The sequence below is a fragment of the Delphinus delphis genome, chromosome 16, assembly GCF_949987515.2.
Source record: "Delphinus delphis chromosome 16, mDelDel1.2, whole genome shotgun sequence".
In the NCBI taxonomy this organism is placed as follows: Eukaryota; Metazoa; Chordata; class Mammalia; order Artiodactyla; family Delphinidae; genus Delphinus; species Delphinus delphis.
The window spans coordinates 62,288,104-62,315,192 of record NC_082698.1 but is presented as its reverse complement, the minus strand read 5'-3'; the positions used below and the strand labels follow the sequence as shown (position 1 = coordinate 62,315,192).

At 55.9% G+C, this 27,089-nt stretch overlaps 1 protein-coding gene across 1 annotated transcript in view; it reads left to right on the top strand.

The window, feature by feature from the left end:
* Positions 1-1,169: 1,169 nt before the first annotated feature.
* Positions 1,170-27,089, top strand: part of COL13A1 (collagen type XIII alpha 1 chain) — a 79,241-nt gene continuing 53,321 nt past the window's right edge. The window contains exons 1-11 of the mRNA XM_060033486.1: positions 1,170-1,175; positions 1,499-1,525; positions 4,189-4,224; positions 7,070-7,096; positions 8,203-8,253; positions 16,038-16,073; positions 16,868-16,894; positions 17,505-17,531; positions 20,535-20,561; positions 21,409-21,435; positions 24,429-24,494. Of these exons, the coding sequence (XP_059889469.1) occupies positions 1,170-1,175; positions 1,499-1,525; positions 4,189-4,224; positions 7,070-7,096; positions 8,203-8,253; positions 16,038-16,073; positions 16,868-16,894; positions 17,505-17,531; positions 20,535-20,561; positions 21,409-21,435; positions 24,429-24,494 (357 nt within the window). The remainder of the gene's footprint in view (positions 1,176-1,498; positions 1,526-4,188; positions 4,225-7,069; positions 7,097-8,202; positions 8,254-16,037; positions 16,074-16,867; positions 16,895-17,504; positions 17,532-20,534; positions 20,562-21,408; positions 21,436-24,428; positions 24,495-27,089) is intronic.

The following is a 27,089-nucleotide window of genomic DNA, read 5'->3' as shown; positions in this document are numbered from 1 at the left end:
GATTGTTCTCCCATTTACAAGATGAGGAAACTGAGATACAGGGAGGCCAAGCGACTTGCCCCAAGTCACCGACTAGTCAGTGACGGCCAGGCAGGCTGACTGCAGAGCACTGCTCTTACCTAAAGCCTGCTGCTTTCTCCCACACCAAGACTGCATCTCTCCTGACCCCAGGCCCCGGGCCGTGCCAGGCTGGGGCTCAGCTCCAGAAGCTCTCCGCAGGGGGTCCTCCCGCTCCGCACGGCGCCCCATGACACCTCACCAGGCAGCTCCTAGAGCAGTTTCTCCGCCGCCCTCTTGTATCAGATCCATCTGGAAGTTGGGGGCCAGAGTGAAAAACACATGACTTTCTCAGAAGCTGCTTTGTTCCTGAGCCCCCTCCTGTGCATATTACTATGCGAATATCTATTATGATCGACATTTTTTTGAATGTTTTCCTCTTTTCAGTGGGATTTCAGATCCATCGTATGGAGTCTTTAGTCTATACCCAGAACTGTGCTAGGCAGGAGTCCTAGGGTCATAAAAAAAGAGTTTGAGGGGCTTCCCTGGTGGCGCAGTGGTTGAGAGTCCGCCTGCCAATGCAGGGGACACGGGTTCGTGCCCCGGTCCGGGAAGATCCCACATGCCGCGGAGCGGCTGGGCCCGTGAGCCATGGCCGCTGAGCCTGCGCGTCCGGAGCCTGTGCTCCGCAACGGGAGAGGCCACGACAGTGAGAGGCCCGCGTACCGCAAAGAAAAAAAAAAAAGAGCTTGAGAAAGACATGGCTGTGGTCAGTGAAGACAGACTTCTGGAGCCACACAGGGTGGGGTCGAGTCTCCTGCTTCACTGCCAGCGCCAACCCATTGTAGAGAGAGTGGCCTGAAGCTAGTTAGAGGCATTAAAGGAAGGAAGTCCCACTGCCCCCTTCACCATCCCAATAGAGGGCAAGAGGCCCCCTAGAGAGGCCCACACCCTTCCCACGCCCTGCTCCCTGGCCATGGTCCATCGGCTCAGATGGGGCAGGCCCAGCAGAAGCGTCCCAGGCAGACCGGCTCCATCAGAGCTGGCATCTAGCTTCCCCTGTGTCGTAGGACAGGGAAGACCAAGCTCCAGCCCCTTGGGCCCTTTCCCAGGCCAGGACCAACACACATGAGTGGGGGACACTGAGGCACAGAGACTCAGAGAGAGGGGACATGCCGGTGAGCCCTAGAGCCCTGATGATCCTTGAGGGGCAGAGATATGAAGGGACATTCTTGTCTTTCTGTTCCCTGCACCTGCCCGGAGCCTGGCACGGAGGAGACCACTGCTAACTGTTTTTCTGAATGAATGAATGAATGAATGAGTGAGTGAATGCATGCTAGAACTGAAAGGAAGCTTAGTGATTATGGCCCTCTCTTCATTTTGTTCATAAAATAACAGAGGCTTATAGAGCACAAGTGACTCCAAGGTCACACAGCTGGCTGGGCTCTGTGGAACAATACCCTGACCTTCCTAAACTTCACTCTTTCCCCCTTTATTTCAGGGTCCTGCTGGAAGACCCGGCCTCCCGGTAAGTAGCTTTCATTTCTTTTTTCCTTTGCACCTCTCTCACGGGCTCTTTCTCAATCCAAGGACGGGAGAGTTTGGGTGGCTGCTTTCCTCCAGGTGTGTCTGGGTAGGAGGCCTCTCTCCAGCGTCTCTAACCTACAGCTGAGGGTGAAGCTCCTTGGCACCTTTCCTGGGGCCCAGGCAGGCAAATGACTTCATGCAGGCCCATCCGGGGCCACACCTGACTTCCATGCTGGTGGCCCTATAATGGGGGGCTGGATGGGGAGGCAGTCCCCTGACTTACCGGGTGTCCTCCTTACCGGGAGGCACCAGCTTAGTCGAAGGCCACTGTCCCTGCTTTGTCCTGTGTCCTCTGGTAAGAGTAGACTCAAAAACTTTGTTTTCCCCCCAGTTACCATTTCTGAGTGCTAGAGAGGCTGGGTCGAGTAACCATGGGGACTCTGGGACAAAAGGATCAATAGTACTAGTAGCCATGTCTCACTGAGACCTTCATAGGTGCCAGGCACTCTGCTAATCCCTCCTTATACATTTGATTTGCTCACCAGCTCAATGAAATGGGTATCATTATGCCCATTTTATAGATGAGGAAACAGAGATAGGTACAATCGCTTGTCCTATTGTCCAAGCTTCAGTTGTAGACCTGTTTGAGGTCCCGTGTTACCACATACCATCCCATACTACTGTTTCCTGCTGTCCGTACTCGACATTTGAGGACTATCTTTAAAGTCTTCAAAGGCATTGCCCTGTGGGGTGTAGCCTGGGGCATAGAGGCATTGAGTACCAGATACCGCGGGCCCTTGGATGGGTAGTGGCTCAGGCGAGATGCTGTAGCCAGCCAGAGGGCCGAGGTGGGCGTGGAGGCCGAGCCAGGGCTGGCACCAGGCTGCCCTCTCTCCCTGCACTGAAGGCCACACCCCCTGGATTCCAGAGCCTTCTGTGCATCCCTCTTATCCCAGTTACTCCTCTTTTAGACATGAATTATACTGTAACCTCTTGACTAAACCAGCAGCTTCTAGAATTCATGTCCAGCAGTGACTTTTTTAATGAAACGCATGTGGGCAAATGTTTAGCCCTTGAAAATGAAAACTCTCCCAGCAAGTACGAGCCCTGGAGCAAAGGAGGACGGAGGACTCCGTCCCATGAAATCCAAGGAGGGGAAAAATCAGCTGACTGGGAGAATGTGGGCAGACTTTGTTTTTTTCTGACAATGTCCACCTTTAAAAAGCATTTGGGGGCAATTCTCAGAGCAGGGGCTGCCGCACAGAGTTTTCAGCCTCTGGCCCTTCCATGCCAGCCCCTAACCCGAGCATTTTATGGCCAGGACTGCAAAGAACATTAGTTTTAAAAAAGAAATGAAAAGAAACCAAAACACACATCCTGCAATATCATTCAGAAGCCCAAGAGTGAGTGGGTTGTTGGGACCAGCAGGCCTGTCGTCCTCAGCAGGGAGGGTCACAGTCCTGCTCGTGCTTCCGAGCACAGGGACCTGGAAGTGACCCACACAAAGATTTGCGGATGCTGGTCTCTTGTGAAATACAAAAGTGTGAAGTACACACGTGCTTATAAAAATCACTTGCCTGTGGCCATACTGGGCTCACTACCTGTAGACGCAGTTTACACAGCACTCATCAGGTGCCAGGCACCCGGAGTTAGCGTTCCAGAACCATTGTCTCTTGGCATCCTCCCAGCAGTCCCGGGGGAGAGATCCGGATGTTCAGGGAGGTTCAAGAAACAGATCCACGTGTGTGTATATATATATATAAAACAGATATCCACGTATCGCTGCAACCCTGCCACTCTTTCCCAAAGTCTGAATGGTTTACTAAAGACACTTCGGTCTTGACAGTGTACATGTAACAGTAGCCTAATTCAGAGCTGGTTGCTATTCCCTGGTGCGTCCACATACCTCTTGGGATGCTAGCCATCCCTCAGGACGTTTTGCCTAAGTGAGATCAGCAGACACAGAATCACCCCAGAAATGCCCACCCTTCAGGGGAACCCACAAACCCAGCTCTCTCCTGCCGGGACAAACACCGTCTGATTTTCAGCCCCTGTTGTTTTCCATCCTTCCAGGCCCCTGGCAAACCCCAAGCCCCACCCCAGATTTTATGGGTCTGCACATATATGATTGCAAAAAAATATTCTCTACCAAAAGAGGGAGGAACAAAACTTAATAAGCAGATTTCCAGAGTGAGAAGATGTAACCCCTGGCTGCAAAACAGAGCAGTTCCCTCTCAGCAGCTGAAACTCCTGTTGCATCTGAACCCACAGGGCGCACTATTGGCGCGGGACGGGGTGGGGCCTGGCTGTGGCAGTGAGGAGGGGCAGGACTCTGTTGGTGGCCTTCGCAGACACAGGGCCTGGGGAGGAGCTGGGGGACGTGGGCGCTGCTCCCCAGCTCTGGCAGAGATAGACCAAGGGAAGTGATTCGCCCATCTGTCACACGGGAGCTGCCATTCATTCACCCTGCCCCGTGCCTAGTTTCGCGTGACGAGGATGCGGCCAGACAGTCTGTGGGACTGAAAGGGGCGAGTTCACCCACGTGACGCCTGGGAATCATCCCAAGTGCCCATGCAAACCAGGTCTTGGGTGTGTAGCTAGCCATGGGGTCCTTCACGTGCTGGCCTGGCTCCAGTCACATCTGTATGTTTCTGCCTCCATCAGGGGGACAAAGGTGCCATTGGGATGCCTGGACGTGTGGTGAGTTGGAGCATCTGTGCCTGCTTGTGTGGCCATTGCTTGCTTCCCCGTGCCGGCCTGTCCTGCAGACCATGGCAAGGCGTTGCCTACCCCACCCCAAGGAGGGGTCGGACCTCTCCCTTCCCCCAGCCAAGTCTGCTTCAAGGAGGAGGGAAAAGTTTTATTCCAATCCTTCCGATCTTGCTATATGGCTTTACTCTCCAGAGAACTGCCATGGCAAAGGAAAAATCCAGAGATGGCATGAATAAAGCTCATCGCCAATCACTACTGAGGACTCCCACCCACTCCACTCCCTAACCTCCCGAGGCTGGCAGCCCACCCCCAGATTTATAGCTGCTCCTGCAACCATCCCCCGGCAAGAGTAGCGAAAGATGGCAAGAAATGCAAACAGAAAATGCTCTACAGAAACTGCAGTGGAGCCAGCTCCGTAGTCATCTTCCCTAGACAGAGGCTAGTGATGCAGAAAGGGCTTGCTTCCAGGCAGGGCCTCCAAATCCTCAGCAGGAGGCTGGGGGTTAAAACATTCATCGTCTCCTGCTGAAAACAATAAGATGATGAAAGGGCATATTTGATAGGGAGCTTGTATCTCAGAAATGGGAAGGTTGGTGCTAGGCTTTAAGGTCCCAGCACCAGGGTTTTTCCGGGTGGCTTCTAGCCTCCGAGGGGCTGGAATGGGCAGCACCTGGTGGCAGCCTAAGGCAATGATGGCCACACGCTGGCCTCACCACCCCCCAGCCTAGTCTAGGACGTGGCCCAAGCTGCTCTCCCCGTCTGACCTCGAACTCCCCACCCGCCGCCAGCCTCAACCTCCACCCTGGCTCCCGGTGCCCCAACTTGCCCCGTGCCGTCCTTCCATGTCACTCACATGCTTTGCCTGGTAACCTCACCTCCTGGGCCGGGTTGGCCTTAGGCCTGGGTATGGCATCCTGTGTGAGTCTGCTGACCTGGTGTGAACCCAGTGCTCAGAGAAAAGGCACCAAATCATAGCTAACACTTGAAAGTGCTGCCGGTGTGCTTGGCACTGTGCTAAGGGCTTTGCACACGTCATCTGATTCAGCCCTCACGAGAACTGCATGAGGTGGGCCCAGTTTCTACCCCATTGTTCAGATGAGAGAACTGAGGCTCAGATGTTAAATGTCTGTGCCAAGGTCACAGGTCTAGGAAGTGGCTGATCAGGGACTTTAATCCAGGCAGTCTGACCTTGACCTTGATAATGGCACTCACCCTGCCCAGGCCCCCTCCACTGGCATCACAGCTCTACGGAGGGTCTGATCCTTAGGAAGAAGCCGCAGTCCTAGGCCTAGGACCTGGGACATTTCAGAGGTTCAGGACAAGTGTTCGGTGTCTCAGAGCTTTGAGCTCCCCAGGGCTACCCAAGAACTGTCTGTCAAGACATGGAGGCTGGGAGCCCTGGGCCACCCCCGCGTGCAACTGTCCAGCCACGTCCCAGATCACAGCACCGTGCAATTCCTGCCTGACCCTGTCTCTAGGCTTCAGTTCTCTAACTCCAAACCTTGAGTCCCCCAGGCTGTCACTGGGTCCTTCCCTGTGTAGATGAGCGAGACCGCATTCAGCCGCCTTTCTCAGAGGCCAGCTGTGGGTGGGCCTGGGCCAGGCACATTCTTCTCCGTAGCCCTCCAAGATCCCATTTATCAATGAGCACGTTGAGACTCAGTTTGCCCAGGATTGGGGCAGAATTGGGTCTTGTACCCAAGACACCAAAGTCCTTGCTCCTGACAGGTCAGCTTCAGGAGTCTACCCGGCCTGCAGGGAAGCCCGCAAAGTGCAAAGCAATCCCTCCAGGGCTGCCCCCTCCTGCCCTCCTTCTTGGGCCCTGTGGATGTGTCCCCCACCCACCCACCCCCCGCCGGGGAAGTGTCCACCTGAGCCTCCGGTGGAGCAGGAAGGAGAGCCACAGGAGGTCTCCCCATTTCCTTCTACACAAAGCTATTTTCAAACCACTTTGGTGCTTTCATGCTGCTGGTGCTGTTTTAAATGTGACAATGGACCCATTTGGCTGCCCAGTAGGAGCCCTGGCATGGACCCCCTGATAAGAGCTGGGGTGGCCAGTGGGTGTGAAATGCCTGCGTTGTTCCCATGATCCACCAGAGGTGGCTCCACGGGCTGCCACGAATGAGGGTGGATTGGGGCCATCTATCCACTGGTCACTGTGCGCGCAGGGGTCCTTGGCCGTGACCCACTTTCCTCTGCATCCCGGCCACATCCTCCATCCCCCAGGTGTGTGTGTCCTTCTATCTGTCTTCCCGTGTCCCTCCTCGCATCTTGCCTGGCCACCCCTAACGACTCCTGTCGCATCTATTGGCAGTTTTGTGCTTGGTATTCGGTTGGACCTTCAAAACAACTAGACTCCACCTCACCACAGAGTCCTTGGGAAAGTCTCTCCCATGGCCACCCCCTCCCCAAATGACCCCGGTAGCTGGGGCCACGGCTCCTACACACACAGACACACACAGACACACACACACACACACAGACACACAGACACACACACACACACAGACACACACACACACACGCACACACACACGCACACACACACACACACACACCTCGCAAGGGGGCCTCATGTTTCCTTCTTAGTTATCTGGCTGGGGCCGGCCCTCAGGCCGAGACACCAGCCGTCCACGTGCTGTGCTCGTTGGACTCGGGACCTGTCGTCTGTCAGCATCTGTGTTTTGTTTTGTTTCTTATTTCACGGTGACTTCCTGTGTTGGGTCGTTGTGCCATTAACACGAATTCTTGTGTGTGTGCCTCTCTCATCCTTTCTTTTTTCTCTCCCTCCCTGTCTCTTCCCTGCACTCCATGTTGCATGTGGCCGCCACAGGGAGGAAAGGGCCAACCAGGCGAGAAGGTGAGTCCACACTTTCCCCTCCTCACTGCCACCCCAGCCTCTGCCTCCACCTCCTGGACTCTTGGGGGGGCTTCCAGAGGCCCCCATCCCCTCCTCCATGCCAGCTCGTCCTGCTCTGCCCTCGCAGCCTCTCACAGCCTGGTTTCCTAACAGCTTCCACACCATCGGGCAGGAGTCTTGGGACTCCTGGACTAGGGGTCCCAGCTTCCCTGGCTGAGGTCTGAGGGGGTGTCCCCTGCCCACAGAGGCTGCATGCAGCCTCTTCGCACTGATTTCAGCCTTAGGCAGTCACCCTTCCCAGAGGCAAGGAGAGCAGCAACTGCTGTTTTGTGTAGCTGGTTCTAGCCCCTCCCTAGCCCTTCACTGGTCCCTCAGATTTAGACACTCTATTTGTGCTGCTCCAGAGAGAGGCCCCCAGGGAAACACCCAGACCTACACCTAGTCACACCAGGACTAGGAGGCAAGGCAGCTCCCACCTTCAGGCTCAGGGCTGCTGGGCCCAACAGCAAGTGCGTGTCTTCTCCCCACCCTCTCTTTACAGCAGCTCCAGCCCGGGGCCAGGGTGTGAAGCCGTGTGGCCACCTGGGGCTGGGGAAGAAGACCTCAGCGGGTGTGAAACTTGGCTGGGGCTGGGGCAGGTTGGGAGCATCCTGAGCAGGGCCCTGTGGGGATGCCTCTGGGGCCTGAGCAGCCATGGCTGAGCTGAGGCCTCCTCTCTCCCTCCCTCCCCTCTCCCCATCCCTCCCTGGGCCCCCTCTTGCCCATCACTGCACTGAATCCTCTTCTCCCGCTTCCGGCCTGGGCCCCACCGCCCTCTTTCCCTGGTCCCCACACCACGTGCTCTTGCTCACTTCTCTCTTCATTCCTCTTGCTTCCCCACTGCCCTTCTCGATCCTTCTCGAATGTTCCATCCATCCCCTTTTCATCTCCTCTCCTCTGGGTCCCTCATCTTCCCCCGTGTCCTCTGCCCCGCTTTGTCCTCTGGCTCTCGGGACCCACCCTCACCCGCTCCGCCTTCCCCACCTGCCAGCTGCCCCCTTCTACTCTTCCCCTCCCACCCCTGCCCCCCTCCCTCTCCCCCTCCTCCCTCTTTCTCTCCCCCACAGGGAGCCCCAGGAGATGCCGGGATGTCCATCATCGGTCCCCGCGGCCCCCCGGTAAGTGACTCTTGCCCTTCCTCGGGGTGGGGGGATGGGTCAGTTAGTAAGGAGGCCTGTGGGGGGCCAGCGCAGGTCCTGGCCACGCCTCTGGGTGTGACGGCCACCACGGGGACGCGGTCCGCTGGGCCAGGCCTCACTGCTGCTGATGTTAAAGAAAGCGGCCTGACTAAACCGACCTCGGTTACAGCCTCTCGGGAGGGTTCACAAGGCCCTACCCTGTAGCCGTGAAACGACAGCAGCTGTGAGGCGGCCCTGCTGTTCACAGGCAGAGGGCGAAAGTGCTGGCTCCTCTCCCGGGAGGGCGGTGGTGGCCGTGCTCCGGCTTCCCGGGGACACGTTCCAGAAGCCCAAGAAGCAGTTACCCCAGAGCCCAGGTCTCTTGAGCCAAGCACCCTCTCCTGCTCTTGACAGAGCCCAGCCCGCCTCTCGCCCTCAAAGGCCCTGGTTCTGTGCTCAGTGCTGGGTCCCAGTCCCCCCCACCCAGTGGCTGGGGGCTGGGGAAAAGCAGAGAGCCTTCCCCTCAGATAGGCTTCCTTAGGGACCAAGGGGGGGCGTGGGCGATGCTGCGGGAAGATAACGTGACTATGGGAAGGAGGAATGGCTGTTCTTCTCAGAGCGTCCGACCCAAGGGACTTCGATAAAATCGCCAAATGTCGGGGTGGAAAGGACCTCAAGGATGGTCTAGCATGACCTTCTCAGAAGGGGAAACTGAGGCCTGGGGAGAGGAAGGGGCTTGGCCAGGGTCCCACACATAGAGGCCGAAGCAGGGTTAGAACGCAGGACCCCGGGCGCCCAGGGCTCCCCCCGCAGCAACAGGCTGCAGTCTCCATGCTCTGCTGTGCTCTTTTCCTGCCCTGCCGTGCGTAGTTGAGAGGGGTAGGGACCCAGAGGCCTAGCCTCATGCTCCCAGAGCCTCGCCCAATGGGTGGTGAAGCGCCCCCTACCCATTCCCCTGCGTTCAGTGGGAAGCAGGAGGCTCCTACCCACTGACTAGGGAGAGGAGGGGGGTCAGAGAGCAAATTGCTAAGCTACGTGCAAGGCCCTGACGGCTCTGCAGCCAGGAAGGGGCTATGGTGAGAGCTGGGAGCAGAGAGGGAGAGCCGAGAAGGTCAGAGAGGGCAGCCGAAGGATGGAGCTGGGGAGCAGGGCCAGCGGGCAGGCCGGGGGCCTGGGCTGGAGGCAGGGCTTGAAGGGGCCTGGGCTGCGTGGACAGGCCCTCCCTGCAAGGTTTCTACCAGCTCAGAGCACGCGACAGTGCTGAGGGCTGACACTTTGCACTTACTCTGTGGCGGGCAGTATCCTAACACCTGTACACATAGCAGCTCACTCAATCCTCACAAGAACTCCACAGTAGGTACTCTTAGCACCTCCACTTTATAGATGAGAAAAGCAGGGCACAGCGAGGCCGGGTGACTTGCCGAAGGCCATACATGAGAGTGTGGCCGTGGTGCTGGGATGTGACGCTCAGCCCGGGCCGGGTGCTCAGAGTCTACACTCTGACCCCTGATGCTACCCAGCCGCGGGGTTCCCGTCACCTGTGCTTCTGGCTCACGTGGCCACCGTCCCGCTGGGCTGTAAGCCCCCTCGTGTACTGGGGGAGCCACAGTGTGGGTGCCCTGAGCCCAGGTGGGGTACCCAGCAAGGGGCCGACTAGGACATGGGGAGGTCACAGAGAAAGACAGTCCCCCAGGTTCCAACGACAAGGACGGAATCTGGGGTGGACCTGTTAGGAGGACAGGACAGTAACACAGAATACAGGCCCTACCCTTTGGCCAGCATCTCTGTCTGCCTCCTGGTCTGACCACAGATGTTCCCTTGTGTGGATCAGGCTGGTCCTCTCACACCCTCTTAGCAGCATCTTTCAGCAGTGTCATGTCAGCTGGCTACCTAGAAGCGGTTGAAAAGGCCTCACTTCTGGGGAATATGCTCTGGGGGCAGGGTCTGCCTCAGCTCCCCCTGCTTCCAGCCCAGCGTGTATCAATATACCCACCGCGCTGGACATGGTTCCAGTGGTGAAGAGTACCTTCTGTTCCAGTAATAGCAATAGCTTCCCTCTCCTGGACACCTAGGAGACATGCTAGGTCCTACACTGAAAGCCTGTGTATGTGCCAGCCTCCTCCAGTCCCTCCGGCCCCCAGGAAAGCTGCCAGCCCATTTCACAGAGCGGGAAACAGAGGTCCATAACTGGCCTGTGGTCACACGGCTCTTCCGTGCTGGAGCTTGGTTTGGGCCCGGTCGGCCTCATTCCAAAGCCAGCATTCTTTCTCCAACACCGCCTTCCACGTTTTAAGCTCTGCTGTTTAAAAAGGATATTTACCTTGAAAAAACAGTCCTCCCTGTGAGTGTTGTGTTGATGTTGGGGGAGGCTTTATGGCACCAGGAGGCTTGATCAAGCCCAGTGTCCTCGGATTTTGGCCTGTGTGTGTGACCTTCACCCAGATGGCTGGGGCCGCCCCTGCTGAGTCCTCGCTAGACACCAGGGCAACCCCCTTAGCTCCTCCTAGGAAGCCGCCTGGAGCTGCTGAGAGCAGGGGACTGCAGAAGACCATGGGACCGATTGCAATTAAGGGGTAGAGGTCAAGTGGGCAAGCCCTCTGCGGCCCGGGATGATGGGGAACATGTGGCTTTCCACTCAGCCAGGAAGGGCCTAGGACACATGCTGCTAATGAGAACCAGCCTTGCCGCTCTCAGGGGCCACCTGCCTCCTGTCTTGCAGCTTGGTAAACGGTCCGTGCAAAGGGGGCACCATCCGGGCACTTTGGAGAAGGATGGTTCACATTCCAGTGAGGCAAGGTGCCGGAGCGGTGGGCCCCATTAAACTGAGCAGGAGGCTGGGACCCCGAGATGCTGGCTGGCCCCACAGGCACTGGAGAGGCCAGCTGCCAGGCTAGGAAATGCCCCCCATCTCAGAGGGAGCTCATTCTTTCCCGGAGACCCCAGGTTCTCTTCAGGAGCCAGGAGGAGCTGTCTGAACTTCCAGCCCTCATTCACAATGAGACACCAGGTCAATACACCCATTGAGTGTTTCTTCGTTTATTTGTTCCGTTAGTATTTGTCAGGCACCTACGACATCCTAGGTGCTGGGTAGAAGATGAAAACCTGACTGCAGCCCGCTTGCCCCTTTGCAGAGAGAAGCCATCCCATAGTGATTATAGTACAGACAGTCAGCGCTCAGCTGGGGACTGTTAGGGAGCTGTGGAAGATGAGGAGGCACCTGACTTGGGGTGAGGGCAGGTAGGGAAGGCTTCCGGGAGGAAGAGGTAATTAAACTGTGATCAAGGAGGAACAGAGGTCCCAGGTACCAAGGCTGGGGACGAGTGCTGAAACTCCAAGGCAGGAGCGGTTCCCATAAACTACCGGAGAAATGGGGGAAGTTCTTTCCAGAGCAAAGCAAGAGCAAGGATGGTGAGAGAGAGGTTGGCAAGGTGAGCAAGGGCCCGATCATGAAGGACACGATGTTCAGGAGTCAGGATTTTACCCCGAGGGCAGTGCAGACCCCTTGGGTTGTGTTCTGCTGAGGAGGAACACGATCAGACTTGCAGTTTAAAAAGCTCCCCAGGGGCTTCCTTGGTGGCGCAGTGGTTGGGAGTCCGCCTGCCGATGCAGGGGACGTGGGTTCGTGCCCCGGTCCGGGAAGATCCCACATGTCGCGGAGCAGCTGGGCCCGTGAGCCATGGCCGCTGAGCCTGCGGGTCCAGAGCCTGTGCTCCGCAACGGGAGAGGCCCGCGTACCGCAAAAAAAAAAAAAAAAGCTCCCCTGATCCTTCCTGCTCCAGCACGGAGCATGCTTAGAAGAGGCTGCAGGTATGGGGCTGGCAGGAAGGGACTTGTAATCGTCAAGGCCTGGACTGGAGCACAGTCAGTGGGGCCGGTGGGAGGGCTGGACTGGCGAGATATGTTGGAAGGGGAATTGACGGAATTTAGTGATGATAAAAATGGGGATTGACGGAGAAAGAGGAGTTCAAGGTGACCCCACCTTTCGGACTTGAGTAGCGGAGTGCCTGGCAGTGCCCTTCCCCAAAGGGAGAAGCAGATTGTGCGGGGGCAGATGAGTTCAATCTGAAGGTGATAGATTTGGGATGTCCTTGCAATGTTTGGCCTTCCGTTTGCTGCCGGAGGTCAGAGTGAGTGGAGGCGGCTCACGAGGGTGGGTCATACACACCCTCTCCCAACTCTGCGTTCAGTGACATCACTTTTCAAGCTTAAAACGGGCTGTGGTGGGAGTATTTACAGAATCACAGATTTACAGAAATTGGCAAATGCTGTACAAAGCAGGGCTCTCCTCCCCCACTCTCCCCAATGGGATTAAGCATTTACCAGCAGAGTCTTGTTTAAAAGATAGCCAGCACTGACTTGGGGTAGCGGAGGTAGAAGAAGGCAGGCTCTGGACAGATCCACGACTGGCCCTCTTTCAGGGGTTAGATAAGAGGGAAGGGAGAGCTCCTGGTAGCGTCCTTCCTACCAGAAACTTCAGTTTGTCTGTGTTGCTTTACCCCACACAAGTGCAGGCAGGAGGAAGGTAGGGAGGAGTAGACGTAGGTCCACTTCCGAAAAACAGGGATGCACTTCGCTCCCTCTCTTCCCTGGCCTCGAATTAAAGGAAGAGATTTTAGAGAGCAGTGTAAAGCTTATTTCCCTTGTACTTGTATAGAAGGATATAACATTAATCTGTAAATTAATCTACAAAAAAATCTATCCACAATTTTAACATGATCCTAATACCCATGAATCTGGGGGGTGGAGTTAGGAGTCCAACAAAGTAACATTCAATTTCATTTGGAAAAATAAAAGTTATGAGAATTTCAGAAACTTTTTGAAACATAGAGTAAGGGGGGTAGGGGAGGAGGGGTTTAGTTGTTCTACCAGCCATCAAAATGTATTATAGAAACAGAGCAATTAAAACAACAAATAGAACAGAAGTAAAGTCAAACGCATCTGGGAATTTGGTCCATGATAAAGGCTTCATTTCACAATAGAAAGAGAAGATAGATTGTTCAGGAAATGATGCTGAGACAACTGACAAACAGTTTAGAAATCAGAGTAAATTTCAAATGAACAAAATACTCAGATGTAAAACATGCAGCCATAAAATATGAGGACACAGCATGAGCAAACATTTATAATTCTGAACTGAGGAAGTCCCTTCAAAACATGACCTAAAGACTTCCCTGGTGGTGCAGTGGTTAAGCATCCACCGCCTGCCAATACAGAGGACACAGGTTCGAGCCCTGGTCCAGGAAGATCCCACATGCCACAGAGCAGCTAAGCCCATGTGCCACAACTACTGAGCCTACGCTCTAGAACCCGCAAGCCACAACTACTGAGCCTGTGTGCCACAACTACCGAAGCCCACCTGCCTAGAGCCTGTGCTCCGCAACAAGAGAAGCCACCACAATGAGAAGCCTGCGCACCGCAACGAAGAGTAGCCCCCGCTCGCCTCAACTAGAGAAAGCCTGTGCGCAGCAATGAAGACCCAACACAGCCAAAAATAAATTAATTAATTAATTTTTTAAAAAAACATGACCTAAAACCCAGAAGCCATAGGAAAAGATATGTTTGTCGGCATAAATGTAGAACTTCCACACGGCAGAAAATATACCATAAAAAAGATAAATGCCAAATTGGAAAGAATATTTGCAACACATATGACTCTCAGTTACTATTCTTGACAAAGAGCTCTACTCAAATCAGTAGGAAAAAGATAAACGTAGTAGGAATTATTGGTAAAGAATACAAACAGGCAGTTCACAAATAAATAGGATGGGTCAACAAACATTGGAAGAGATGTCCACCTTCAGTAGAGATATGAAGACATGGAAACTAAAATCCATCTCCAAGCCTCTCCAAGGCCCGACCTCTCCAGGAAGTAGAGTCCCAGTTTCCATTTGGTCAATGACAACATTCTTCCCAAGATCCCTGAAAAAGCTTTGGTCAGCCCTGGCTTTGGCTCTGGGTGGGAGAGATGGGTTCTGCTACCAGGGACAGCTCTGTAATTAGCAAACCATGTGATTATCCCTACCATGTAAACATTACCCAGAGTGGGACTTGAAGATGTTTCTTGGAATCCTCTCCTCCTGACCTTTTCTTCAGGCCTCTCAGCATTCAGCGTAGCTGGAAGTTTACACTGGGTGGTTTCCAGGTTTTCTTCTTAGTGCTATTCTTAGCATCACTTATCCTTGAGAGGACAGAGGGCTGGGGCCCTTCTGGTACATGAGTGGCATCTCCACGCTCTTGCCCTCTGGGATGCTTCCCACAAGCCCATCCCGGGCCCACAGCATGCTCCAGCTGGTTCCCTGCCTGGACCCTGGCAGCAAGGACCCCATCCCACCCAGCCTTGTCCCCTGAGCATATCCCCCGAACAGAGGCCTCTAGGCATCCATGTCCACAGCTCCAAGGAAGACCCAAGCAGCCTGGAGGTGTTTCAGGTTTACAGCAGTTGGACCCAGAGGAATCTTCCTCTGGATAAGGGCCAATGCTGAAACTACTGCTTGGCAAGGACAGACCTCCATTGATCCTAAGACATTGGATCAAAGACAGCCTTGCTCTATTCTGGTGCTCCTATAGGTTCAGTTCAGTTTAACAGACATCTGATGATAGCAGCTACCATTTCAATAGGCTTTACAGATATAGCTGAACGACCCTATGAGTGTATACAGTTACCCCCATTCTGTAGATGAGGAGACTGATGCACAGGGAGGTTAAGCCATTTGCTCAGAGTCACATAGCCATTGGTGGCAGTGGAGACACGATTAGAACTCAGTCTACCAGAGTCAAAACCCCAAGCTTGGGAAGAGACTGAGGCCATCTCAGTCAAGGGGAGACTTCAAGATGAAAGCTAATCGTGTGAAAGATGTGGTGTGTCCACTGAAAGGCAGGTGAGCCAGGGTGCCCAAGCAGAGAGTAGGTAGGAAGATGAGGCAGGCAAGGAGCTAAAATGGTGCATCAGGATGAGAGTGAGGCTGACCTTGAATGACATGTGAGCAGAAGAGAACCCTTGCTGGTTCTTGAGAAGGGGAGTGACAGGACCCAGGTTTCGTAGCTCTCCATCACCCTGGACCTCCTGGTCAGCCCGTTCCAGCCCTGGGTCTGCACAGCCTCAGGCTTCTTCTCACCTCTGCACTTCTCTTTTGTCCTGAATCTGGCCAGTGAACCTGCTTCTAATCTCCAACCTGAATACCGAGATCTGTGCACTCTGTACCTCTGGAAAAATGGACATGATCGCTCTGCATCCCACAAAGATTGGGGGACCCAGAGATTACCCAGCCAGGAGAGCCCTATTAGCCAGGGCGAGAGGACAGTGGGCAATCCGACCTGTTCTGGTCTGAAAACACATTCCAAAGGCCAATTTCCGATATCCAAACCATCGTTAGATAGGTGACCGTGAACAATGACTGTGTAGATGAAGCGGACTTAGACAATCCCAGTCCAGGAGTTCAGCGTGCTGTAGGCTGTCCCCATTGTCCTTGCTCTCCATCCCATTCCCATGCCGAGGTTCAGAGCATCTGGGCGGGCAGTGAGGAGCTCTGGGAGGCTACTTCCCAGAAAAACCCAAAGGATGCTGGCCACCTGCTTTTCCCTTCCCCACCCCACTCCCTGGAGGAGATTTCCTATTATGGTCCATCTCCTTTCTCCATCCTGCCTCCCATCCTGTGTCTCTCACGGATGATCACAGAGGAGTGGGAGGGAAACCACTGATCCTCTGGGAGCCAAGGTGAACGGGGGACTAAGGTGTGGCTTCCTCTCCTCCTCGCCCACACTCACTCCTCTCCTGCTCTTTTCAGGGTCAGCCGGGCACTCGAGGTTTTCCTGGATTTCCGGTAAGTGGAGAGGACTGGTCAGCTGTGCCCCTGGCGACTCCGGGGCCTGGCTGTGTTAAACTTCAGGCAGGGCCGGCCCTCAAACTGCTTTTGCCCTTCCAAATTCCCATCGGTAAGGACCCACTCCTGCAGCCTTTCGTGGAGAGTAACTGAGGAGAGTAGCCCAGTGCTCGGCCTACAGTGCAGGAGGGGACAGGGACACCAACACGGACCTGCAGGGGTGGCAGACAGGACAGGCTGTGAAGCCACAGGACCCTGGGCTGTGGGGCAGATGACGCACGGCTCGGAGGCCACCTCTGACCTGGCTCTGAGAGCAGATCCGCCTGCTGGGGGCAGTCATGTGGCCATCTGGATGTCCTGGGAGCCCTGCCTAAGGCCTAAGGCAGATTACGAGAGGCGGGCAGGGAGCAGCCAGCTCCCCCTTTCCCGCAGGCCTCGGCGCTGGCCAGCCCTGCTTTCCAGGAACACGCCCGCCACTTTCCACTGGAGGTGAAAAGGACTTTGATGCCATGGCGACTGCCACCCGTCAGGTTCTCCCTCGTGCCAGCACGGGGCAGGGGGCATCTCGTTCACTCCCAAAGACCCCTCATGGGACATTCCTTTACTCCCCACTTTAGAATGGGAAAGCGAGGTTTAAGCTTACCCATGATCTCATAACAGCAAGTGGTGAAGCAGAGATGTGAACCCTAACTTGTTACAGTGCAGAACCTGTGCCCTTAACTACCTCCCAGGCTGCCTCTCTGCCAGGACAGCTGTGATGCTCCGTCTTTACATCTGGCCTCTTTCTCTTTCAGGGTCCCATTGGGCTTGACGGCAAACCGGTGAGTGGACCCTCTCGGGCTATGGGCTCCCCCCACTTAGTCCGGGTCACTAACCCGGGGTCTCCTAGTCCTTCTGCGAGACCCCGACTCCTTGGAAGACGCTTCAGATAAAATGAACGTTCTTGGGGCGGAAAGTCGTTGCCAGTGGGAAGGGGAGGAGAGGCCATTTGCATGAGTTGCCCTGTCCCCCATGAGCCTCCCCTGGGCACAAGTCCACGGCCTCCAAGCTGCACTCTCAGTATCTGGAGCAAGAGCCATCCTAGAATCTGCTGATTCCGGGGCCTCCTGGAAGGGGCTGGAAGGTAGTGAGGCAAGGAGGCCGCGGGAGAGGAGAGGGCTGGAGAGCTCTGGCTCGCGCCGTTGCCCCCAGCCCCGCAGGGCGCCTCCTGTGTGCTGCTCGGCGTCTCCATCTCGGTCGAGCCCCAATACATGCCCAAGTCCACATGGAGGCTGCTTCCCGTCCCGAGCTCCTCTCTGCTCATCTCAGTCCTTTTCACCGGGCCCCAGACGCACACGTTCACGGGAGGAGCCCTGTGTGACGGCGGGGTGGGGCTGGGGTACTTCTGGGGTGCAAACGACTCACCCAGCGCTCGTGCTCCTCTCCTTCCAGGGCCGCCCCGGACCAAAAGGGGAGACGGTAAGACCCAGCTTTCCTGCCTTCCCTCGAGGGGTGCGGGGGTCAGCCTAGCCCTCACGGGCCACAGAAGCACTGCCCCGCAGCGGGAGTGGCCGCCCCATGGTCACTCCCCGGCTGGGTGCGACGCGTCCCCCTAGGTCATCACTCAGCACAGGGAGGAGAGGCGGCAGGGGGCTTCTCCACCTGAAGAATGAGGAAAGGGAGGTCCAGAGAGCGTCTGCGCTCGGCCAGTGTCACACAGAATTAGCAGCTAGTGTTCCCAAACCGCTGCTCTCATCCAGCACTCGCAGGGGGGCCGAGGGGTACCCATCGGGCACTTCGTCCTGAGCCTGATTTCCTCGTGCTCCCTGCTCTGGGCCGCCCAGGGCTCCAGGCGCTCCTGCCCCAGCCGGGCGCAAGGCAGACCCGGAGAAGCAGACCTCTGCCCCTACCTTCCTCCTGGCCCCTTCCCACCTTCTGGAGAGCCTTAACCCAGTCCGTGCCACCCCGGAAGGAACAGTGATGGCCCTCAGCAGGGCACTGCTCTGTAATCCTCCCAACAGCTTATCATCCCCACTCTATGAAAGGGCAGATCAAGGCTCAGAATGGTTGTGTGTATGCCTGAGTTGACACAACTCCTAAATAACAGAACAGGGAGTGAGACCCACGTGGTAGGCCCTTACCCTCCACCGTGTCTCCTTCTGCTGCCAGGGCCCTTTGTTTAGAAAGAAAGGGACCCTTCTAGGGGACTCCCCTTTCTGCCATCCCTCTGCCCCACCCCACTTCGCCCGCCGTGAGTCTTCCCCATCTGTTTCAGGGTCGGAACTAACTTGAACAGGGAACGGTAGGACCACCCCTTCTCCCATGAGCTCACATCAGTGTGATAGGTCCCCCGTCCACCTCGTAGTCGTCCGTCAAAATCCGACAGGCCACAGAGCCATTAGGCTTCTGTTTGGCTTGGCACGGGGACCCCAAGCTATTAATTCAACACGCTGTCTAGTGTAATTATCTTGGCCTGTTTAGCATCTGTCCGTCTCCCACTCGCCTCCCTTCCTGGGTGGTTTACCTGCTGCTGGGCATCCAACATGGGGGGCTGGGGCTCACCCTCACATGCTTAACCTGTGCCCTCACCTGTCAGAAGGGGGTCATCTCTGCCCCACCCACCTCACAGTAGCCCCGAGAATCTGATGTAAGGCGTAGACAGGACCGGGGCCCCCCAAGTGGCGTAAAAGAGAGCCAGGACTCTGCATTCATGGCTTGTCCCACAACTCACAGGGCTGTCCTAAGGACGAGAGGAGTTAATTCACGCCAAGTGCTTAGAACAGTGCCTGGCACAGAGGAAGCACGACAGGTGCCAAGCTGGCACATCGCCCTGACCTGTCCTAAAGGGGCAGGCTCAGGAGCTAATCGGTGCCCTGTGTTGTTGGACCTTGAAATACTTAAAAGAAACTTGAAATTCAGATTTTTGTTGTACTCTCCTTGCTCTTCAATATTTCAGTTTATTGAAATAAAACTGTGTGGGATCAACAAAATACCTTGGGGACCACGATTGTCCCATGGGCCGCCATTTGGGACATCTGGACTCAGTCCTCCAAGTCTCTGCAGTCCCAAGCCTTTGGGTTCTTTCTCTGGGCCCCTGGCCCTCCTTCTCTCATCACACTCCTCTCTCTGTCCCAAGAGAGGGTGGCCTGGTCCCCTGCAGTCTGATTCCCTGCCAGATGCATCATATTCTGCTAAACTTGATGCTAAACACTTAGTCAACCACATAGGCTGGGGTGCCACATGGATTGTCCCAAAGACCACTTGTCCCTTCCCACGAACCTCCTAGGAATTTCCCAGTTTGGGGGTTGGTCCAGTTGTCAAGTCGGGGACAAAAGAAGGCTTTCCTCCCACCCAGATGGATCTGTCCATGGGCATCCTGAGGTCTTCAAACCCCAAAGAGACTGGCCTGGCAGGTGGGTCCTCACAGGCCCTCAGGAAGGCCTGCAGGATGGAAGGGAGCTCAGGGCCCCAGAGGCTGGGACACTGCCTGTGGCTCCAGCCAAGGTTAGAAGCCCTGCCCCCCGAGGTCCAGCCCAGTTCAGAGCGCGTGGCAGAGTGGACACAGCTGGACCTTCACGGTCCCAGTGCCACCACTCACTGAGCCGCAGGGTCTTGTCTCCGTCACCTCGTCCGGGAGATGGAGTGACGCCAGCGCCTTCCTCTCGGGCCAGCGCGGGTGTGACTCAGCACATCCTGGAAGCCTTGCCTCCGAGGGGGTCCTCAGAACAAGGTGCACCATCCTACCCCCTCCCCTCCACACTGGCCGAGCGTGAAGCCTTCTCAGCACTGGCCTCGGGTCAGCTGGACGCCATGTCCTCCTCAGAGAACTGAGGATGGCTTAAGTCGCCCACTTCCTGCTTCCTCTTTGGCCAAAGCTTTCTCCAAAACCCCCAAAGTCTGCAGCGCTGCCCCAGCCCCCGTGTCCCCAGAAGCCCTTCTGGTTCAGTGGGGTTGATGCTGAGGCCTCGGAGGGTAGGAGTTAGAAGGTGCTTTTGGCTCCGTGAGGACGTGGCGTGAGTGTGCAGTAGCAGAGCCCTGCCTGACGTGGCCATGCAGCCTCCTCCGTGGCTGGCCCACAAGATGCTGGCGGTTGCGGGAATGAATGAAGGATGACACCTGTTCTTCGTCGCGGCCACGTGCAGGGGGCAGGGCACACCTAGTCATGTCCACGGGTGGATGAAGGAGCTGGGCCACGCCAGCTGGAACATCTCGGGCACCGGAAGACCTGGTGTGGGTGGCCAAGCCCAGCCTTCGGGACTGCAGGCTTTCCAAAAAGTTTCTTGCACAATCCCACGCAGGCCTGCATCTCTGATTCTGCCCGCCTTCTGTGTGCCACTGACCTGTGTGTGTGTTCCTCCCCACAGGGCTTGGCGGGTCCCCCAAGATAGCCAGTTGGTACCTCGCCCCAATGTTTCCCAGCAGAGAGGCTTTGGGCCCTGAGTCCTTAGCCTCTGTTTCTAACTGTCTCATTTCTCTTCTTAGGGACCTCCAGGACAAAAAGGAGAAAAGGTAAGCTGATGGAGGTTTTCTAGAATGTTCATCTCAAGAAGCAGCCTTCCAACAGGTAGAAAGGATTATTTTCAAACTTCAGATTTTATCAACAGAACCAGGGGAATCCCCTGTACCCTGTGGTACATGGTATATGAGAGAGAGAAGGGAAGCTGCCCTGCGTGGGGTTCTTTTGTGGGGAAGGCATGGCCTGGAGCCTGGTCCTTCTCAGCCTCTTTCTCTGCCCATCCTGCCTGCCACCCCCATGGTATTTCCTGAGCACCTCCATGAGCCTCTAGGATTCTGAGGTGTCAGTTTGTAAACCACTGGCCTGGCCCTCTTCCTAGCCTCCTACCTTCTCTGCTTCCTTGAGTTTCTGATGGGGGCTCTTCTGGGCTTGCCCCCAGGCAGATGGTGCAGGGACCTGGCACCCGTGGCTCCAAGAAGGCGTCTCCGAGGGCCCCGTTGCCCATAGCCTGCCTTGGTGTCTGCTGTTCCCTTCCAGGGGCTCCTGTTCAGAGCCGTTGGGTGGACCCACCCAGAGGGTCAGCCTTTCCGGAAGATACTTCCAGCCAGGCACGGAGCATAACTCGTGACTCTGCCGTCATGGCATGTGATGTGTGGCGGCAGAGTCCTGCCCTTGGCTCTGTGGAGCCACGTCCGGGCAGGTCCTGGAGGTTACCTCCCTGCTGCCAGCGAGGCTCGAGGGAGGGAATCAGTTCTCCTGCCTGAGAGAGCTCAGCCCAAGACAGAGCGGGGCAGGCGGGTGACGCACATGCATGGTGCGTCCCCAAGTCCTGAGGTTGCCCCCGAGGTACAGCCCCCCAACAAGGGCCTAATTTCTCCTCTCCTTCCTTCTCTTCCCCAGGGTCAGTGTGGAGAGCACCCACACCGGGTAAGTGAACCCTGAATACTGATCCATCCCTGGAGCACAGCCCCCAGTTTAGCCTCATCTTCTTCCCTATAGAGCTTGGAGACCAGGAGCACACAGCCCCCCTCTGCACTCAGCAGCCAGAGTGGGGCCGTGACGGTGCTGGGGTGTTTGGCCAGCTCCTGGGGGTGTGCCTGGTAGTCAGTGTGTGTGTGTGTTTGTGCATAGCTGCGTGTCTTTGTATGTCTGCTCCTGTGCTGGCTGGGCCTGCGAGCCCCCAGCGTGTGTGTATCTGGAACTCTGCACGCCTGGCTGTGTGCTCCTCTGCACATGGCCTTCATCGTAAGGCTGTGCAGCTTGTGTGAGTCTGGGTCTGGCTCCCTACCCAGCGTGCGTGTGTGTGTGTGTGTGTGTGTGTGTGTGTGTGTGTGTGAGTGTGTGAGAGAGAGAGAGAGAGAGAGAGACAGCTTGTGTGTGTCCATCTGCCTGCCCTGGTGGAATCAGAGGGACTTTTGGGTTAGTCATTGTTTCAGAGGACCCAGACCTCCATGGTGGGAGATAATTGGAGGCTGACTGAATCAATTCAAGGGTAAAGTCTCTGTTTTGCTTCTTTAAGAATCAAGGAAGCCCCTCCAAGTGGAGTGGGGGATTTCAGGGCTGGGATGATCTCCTGTGCCCCTTTGGCCCCACCCAGCTCCTTCCTTTCCCTTGCTTCAGCCCAGGATACAGAGCCCAAAGTCTGCTGTCCTCCTATCGGGAGCCCTCAGATGTGTGTGCCAACATCAGAGAGCCATTCTCGGGGATGGGGGGAGTGAAGGTGTGCAGGAGCCCCAGTGAGCTGGGACCCGAGAAACGCCCCTCGTTTTGTGGATCGGCCTTGCCTGTCTCAGTGGAGCATCTTTAGGTGTCCATCCCCCTGTCATAGGCTGCATCGTGCCCACAAACACACACACAGTGTGGCCGCCCTGGGCGCCCACCCCTGCCAGGGAGTGGTCTTGAGGGAGTGGAGAGAAGCACAAGCCAGACTCAGAGTCGGTCAGCTTGGCTCCAGAAGACCGCTGGGAGGGCCTTGCTGGCAGGGTCCGGCCATTCAGACTCTGACCCCTGGTTCCCAGGCCAGGGGGAGGCCAAGGCGGGGGCAGCCTTGAGCGTCAGTGGCTGGGGTGGGGGCGAGGCCAAGACTGGGCGGGGGGCACAGGCCGGCAGCAGCACAGACAGAGCCAACCTGTCAGCGGCATGTGCTGCAGGGAAGCAGGGGCCCTGGTGTTCCGGCCAGCCTGATCCTGATACAATAATAGAAGGTCAGCTGTGTTTATTTGAAACGATGGGCTCACAGGATTGTTATGTTACCCAAAAGAAAGACAGCATCCCCCAGCACAAGAGACAACACAACTTAGACGCTTTGACAGTGTGTCATCAGCCCCGAGAGAACGCATGGGGCCGGTTAGGAGAGAGCTCTCTGCCCTTCAGCGCAACCCAAGAAGAGGGAGCTGGCGGGGAGAGAAGGCTCCACAGGGCCACAGGGCGCAGAGGAGCCCGGGGTATGGCTGCGCCAGTGTGGGTAGCGAGTCAGGCTGGGTGAGCGTGGATTTGGGGATCCAGCCGCTGGGCAGGGCAAGGCAGCTGGCACCGTCTGTTTATCTGGAAGTGGGTAGGAAAGCAGGGTCCTTCTAGGGCAAGGCGTCTGTTGGCTCTCTGAGGGGACTGCAGACCTGATGGGGGTGGCAGGCCTCCTGGCCTGCAAGGTACAAGATCCAGGTGGTCCGGGCGCCTGTTCCAGCCTGTAGCATCCCCAGGGAGGGAGGGGGAGGAGGGGTGCCCTGGGATGGGGAGCTGGTGTCTGGGCCTGGCACTCACTCTCCCCATTGCCCTGTCTCCACCTCCACCCCTACCCCACACCAGGAGCACCTAAGCAGGCCTCTAGCAGCTCTGCGCTCTAACCAGATAATTACCCTGAAGGTTTGTAGGTTCTGGAAGGTCTCCAGGCCCCTCTGCTTAGAGGCTCCCTAGATGCAGAGCCCAACATTGCACGTCCCCAGGCCCCACAGTGGGAGGGATGGGGCCGCCCACGATTGGGCTCCCAGGTCCCTAGCTGGGTGCATCCCCAGCCCAGGCGGCCCCACTTCTAATCGTCCCAGTGGCCTCATGTGAGTCGCAATGCTTTCAAAAACGAGAGGTGGATTATACGCCATCTTTCTTTTCACGTGGGTTCTAACCTCTTCTGAAAGCGGAGCGCTCAGCACCCATGGGTTGAGAGTCTGGAAACAGCAAGAATTTCCAGAAATGGAAATTACATTAGATAACATGATTGCAAGTTGCCTTCCCCCAGAAAAGTGGTTGAACATGCAAGAGACGTCTTTGTCCAGTGTCTATTTTCCAAGCCCACTAGCCCCAGGGTGAGACCTCGGTAGCACTTAGCTGGTGCCCACACTGGCCACACCCTCGGGATCGGGCTTGGCTCTGCTTTTGACCATCCTCCCCAGATCCGCTGACACCAGCCCTTCTCGTTTAGCCAAAAAAAGAACCCAGAGGTCGCCACACACCAGCCTGGCTTCAAGTACCAATTTAGGGTGGTCCTGTGGCTCCCAAGCCAGAGCCTCGGAGTCTGCTCCCCTCGGCCCAGCAGCCTCTGTCCGTGACCAGGGACCGGCGGGGCTGGCAGTGCAATGTTGGGCCGCATGTTAGGAGGCCTCTGTGACCCAGCTTGGCCATGGAGGGCAGGTCTGGCCAGGGGGCCACTCTCCCAGTCGGGGAGTGCTTCTGGCCAGTACCCCAAGGGCCCGCCTCCTTCCAGGGATGGCGTACCATCTAAGGGCAAGCTCAGCACTGCACCCACAAGCATCAAGCGCCCCGCCCACGCCCTCCCTCCTGTGCCTCACGCTCGCTAATCTCTCTTCTCTCTTCCTCTCCTCCCTCCTTCTTGGCCGCCCTGCCATCCTGGTGGACTTTCAACCCTCCTGAACCCCTGCGATCTTTGGCCTTTGCCCTCTGGCCTTCCAACTCATCTTTCTCCTCAGCTGCTGCCTCTCCTCAATTCAGTGCGGCTGGCTGCACCCCCAGTCATTAAAAGGCGGACCTTCCAGGTAGACACCTCCCTTTCCCAGACCATGTGGGGCTTCCCAGGGGCTGGCGAGTCTCTGGTCCCTGTCAGGCCAGCTGGGGCTATAGGTGAAGCGAGAATCTCACTGCACTCCCGTTACATTAATTTAGACAAAAATGGACTCACGAATGCCATAGACGTGGAAATACACAACTCCCAGGCTCAGAAGCCACAACTACTACCCCACCATTACTACTCACGACAGCCATCACTGTGTGCCAGCCACTGGGCTATGCACTTCACAGGCCTCATTTCATTTCATTCTCTCAGTGGTTGTATGAATTAGGCATAATCATCCTTATTTCACAGATGGGGAAGTAAGGCTCAGAGACATTAAGTAAGTTGCCTGAGGTCACACAGCCAGTAAATTGCAGAGCACCCAGATTCTCCTTCTCTTATTAGCTGTGTGATGTGGGGCAAGTTACTTAACCTCTCTGCACCTCAGCTTCTCATTTGTAAAACGAGGATAATAACGGTTCCTACTGCATAGGGTTATTGTGTTTGTAGAGCACTGGGAATAATTCCTGGCACAGTGCAAGAATTAAATTGAGGCTCAGAGAGGTGAATTTGTACCTAAGGTCGCACAAACAACAAGGGGCAGATCGGGAACCGGCAGCCAGGTCTTCAGAGCCCACGTCCAGGGCTCTCTCACCTGGACCTACACCCTTTATATTTAGAAATGCAGATTGCTTAGCATCCGATCACTTGTAACCTGAGTTTGAGAAGCGAGGGAATTTGCAGAGGAAATGTAGCCCACAACTGACAGGCGTAATCATTGTGAGCAACTGCTCCCTTCTTCCTGCCTAACGAAGCCAAGGAGGCTGGGATAGGACCAGATCACAAAGAACGAGAGACCACAGACCCAGGGATCCAGGCATAGGCATTGCAGCGTGATGCCAGGCCAGGAATTCCATGGCTGCCACCCATGCCCGTAGCCTTCCTTACACTGGGGGTCAGGGGTTACCCCCAAGGTAACTGGAAGCGGCAGGGCTCCGAGATGCTCTCTGAAAACCCGACAGCAGGGCCTGGAGCCACCATCTGGCCTGACTCAGGAGCCAGGGCCCAGGGGCCTGCATGTTCAGGCACCTGGCTGAACAAGGCTGAAAAATCACTCCAATTTACAGCTAAAAATACAGAGGGACACGTGACACACGTGCTACCCAAGGCTACATATCCCGTTACACCAGCCAAGTCCTGAGAGCCTCCATGTGCTCTGAGCGCTTAGCCCAAGGCTGGCTATTCAGGGGGCCCACTGGCAGCTCAGAGAGCACCAGGCCCACCCCGCTCTCAGCCACCCCTACCCGTGTCAGACCCCATTTCAGGAGAGCCGAGTCCTTGCCCTCAGAGCGGCCATTCGCCTCAAGCCCCAGCAGCCACCTCCTGGGCTTAGTTGCATTAGCTGCTATGTGTTGAGCCCTTGCTGGGTCCCAAGCACTGTTGTAAGAATTCTGCTTGGATTATCTCATGTAATCCGACATGGGCCACCTGGCAGTGGAGGTGGCATCATCGCCACCTCACAGACGAAGAAATTAGGAGGGGCCGAGGCATGTTGCTGCCCCCCTTTTCAAGAGCAAGAGGTGGATAAGCCAGAACTTTTTGTGTTGCCCTGACCTGATTTGCAAAGGAGAGAGAAGAATAGGGGCCCCTGTCCTGCCTGCTGCAGATTCTGCCTAGAGAATAAGGTTTTTATGCTGTCAGCCATGGTGGGACATAAAAAGGCTTGTCCATTTCCTATCAATAAACCAATATTGATTTCACAGGCTCTATAAGATGCTTAAACATTGGGTCTAACATTAGTTGAAAGAGGAAACTTTATATGACATATGATGTGCTTAGCAGATGGTGTTGGAAGTCATTGCCAAAGTGCAGAAAGTTAGACTGTGAGCAGTTTTTGCTGGGGGCTTACTTGGAATGAATAGGAATAGTCTGGAGTTCTGAGCTTGGGTCCTGGCTCCCCCCAAATTCTTCTTGTGACCTTGGTTAGGGAGCTCAACTTCTCTGAGCCTCAGTTTTTTCTTCTGTAAAATGGGGCCTGTGACCCATTTCTGCACCTGCCTTCTCCACCATGGACACTCTGAGCCCTTAAGTGGCTTCTCAGAGGGTGTGGCAGGTTGCAGCCCAGGCCCCAGAGTGGCACTGCTGGTGGCATCTGCCCTAGGATGTCCCATCTGAGAGATGATTCAAGCAGATGCTGCTAAAATCTTAGTTCTCATTGTGAGGTCGTACACTCCTATTTGTAATCATCATTTTCCTCTATGGAGTTTGCAGCAAGCGTTGTCAGCTCCTTTTTCACATAGGGAAGCAGCAGTGTCATAGAGGATTACTGAGATCACACTGAGAAGGGTGGGCTGGCCTGGAGTCTGGCTGCCTGGGTCTCCCTGCATCCCAGCCTGGAGCGCTCACACCTGCCAGGCTGTTCTGCCTTAGTCTGTCTGCAGGGCTGGATCCCCCATCAAGAGCTGAGCCCAGAACCTCCCTGGAGAGGTCACGTAGAAAATAACATAATGACATTGGTCTGTGTAGATCTAGGATGACTCGGGCTGGCCCTCAGCCCCAAGATCTGGGCCACATGGACCAG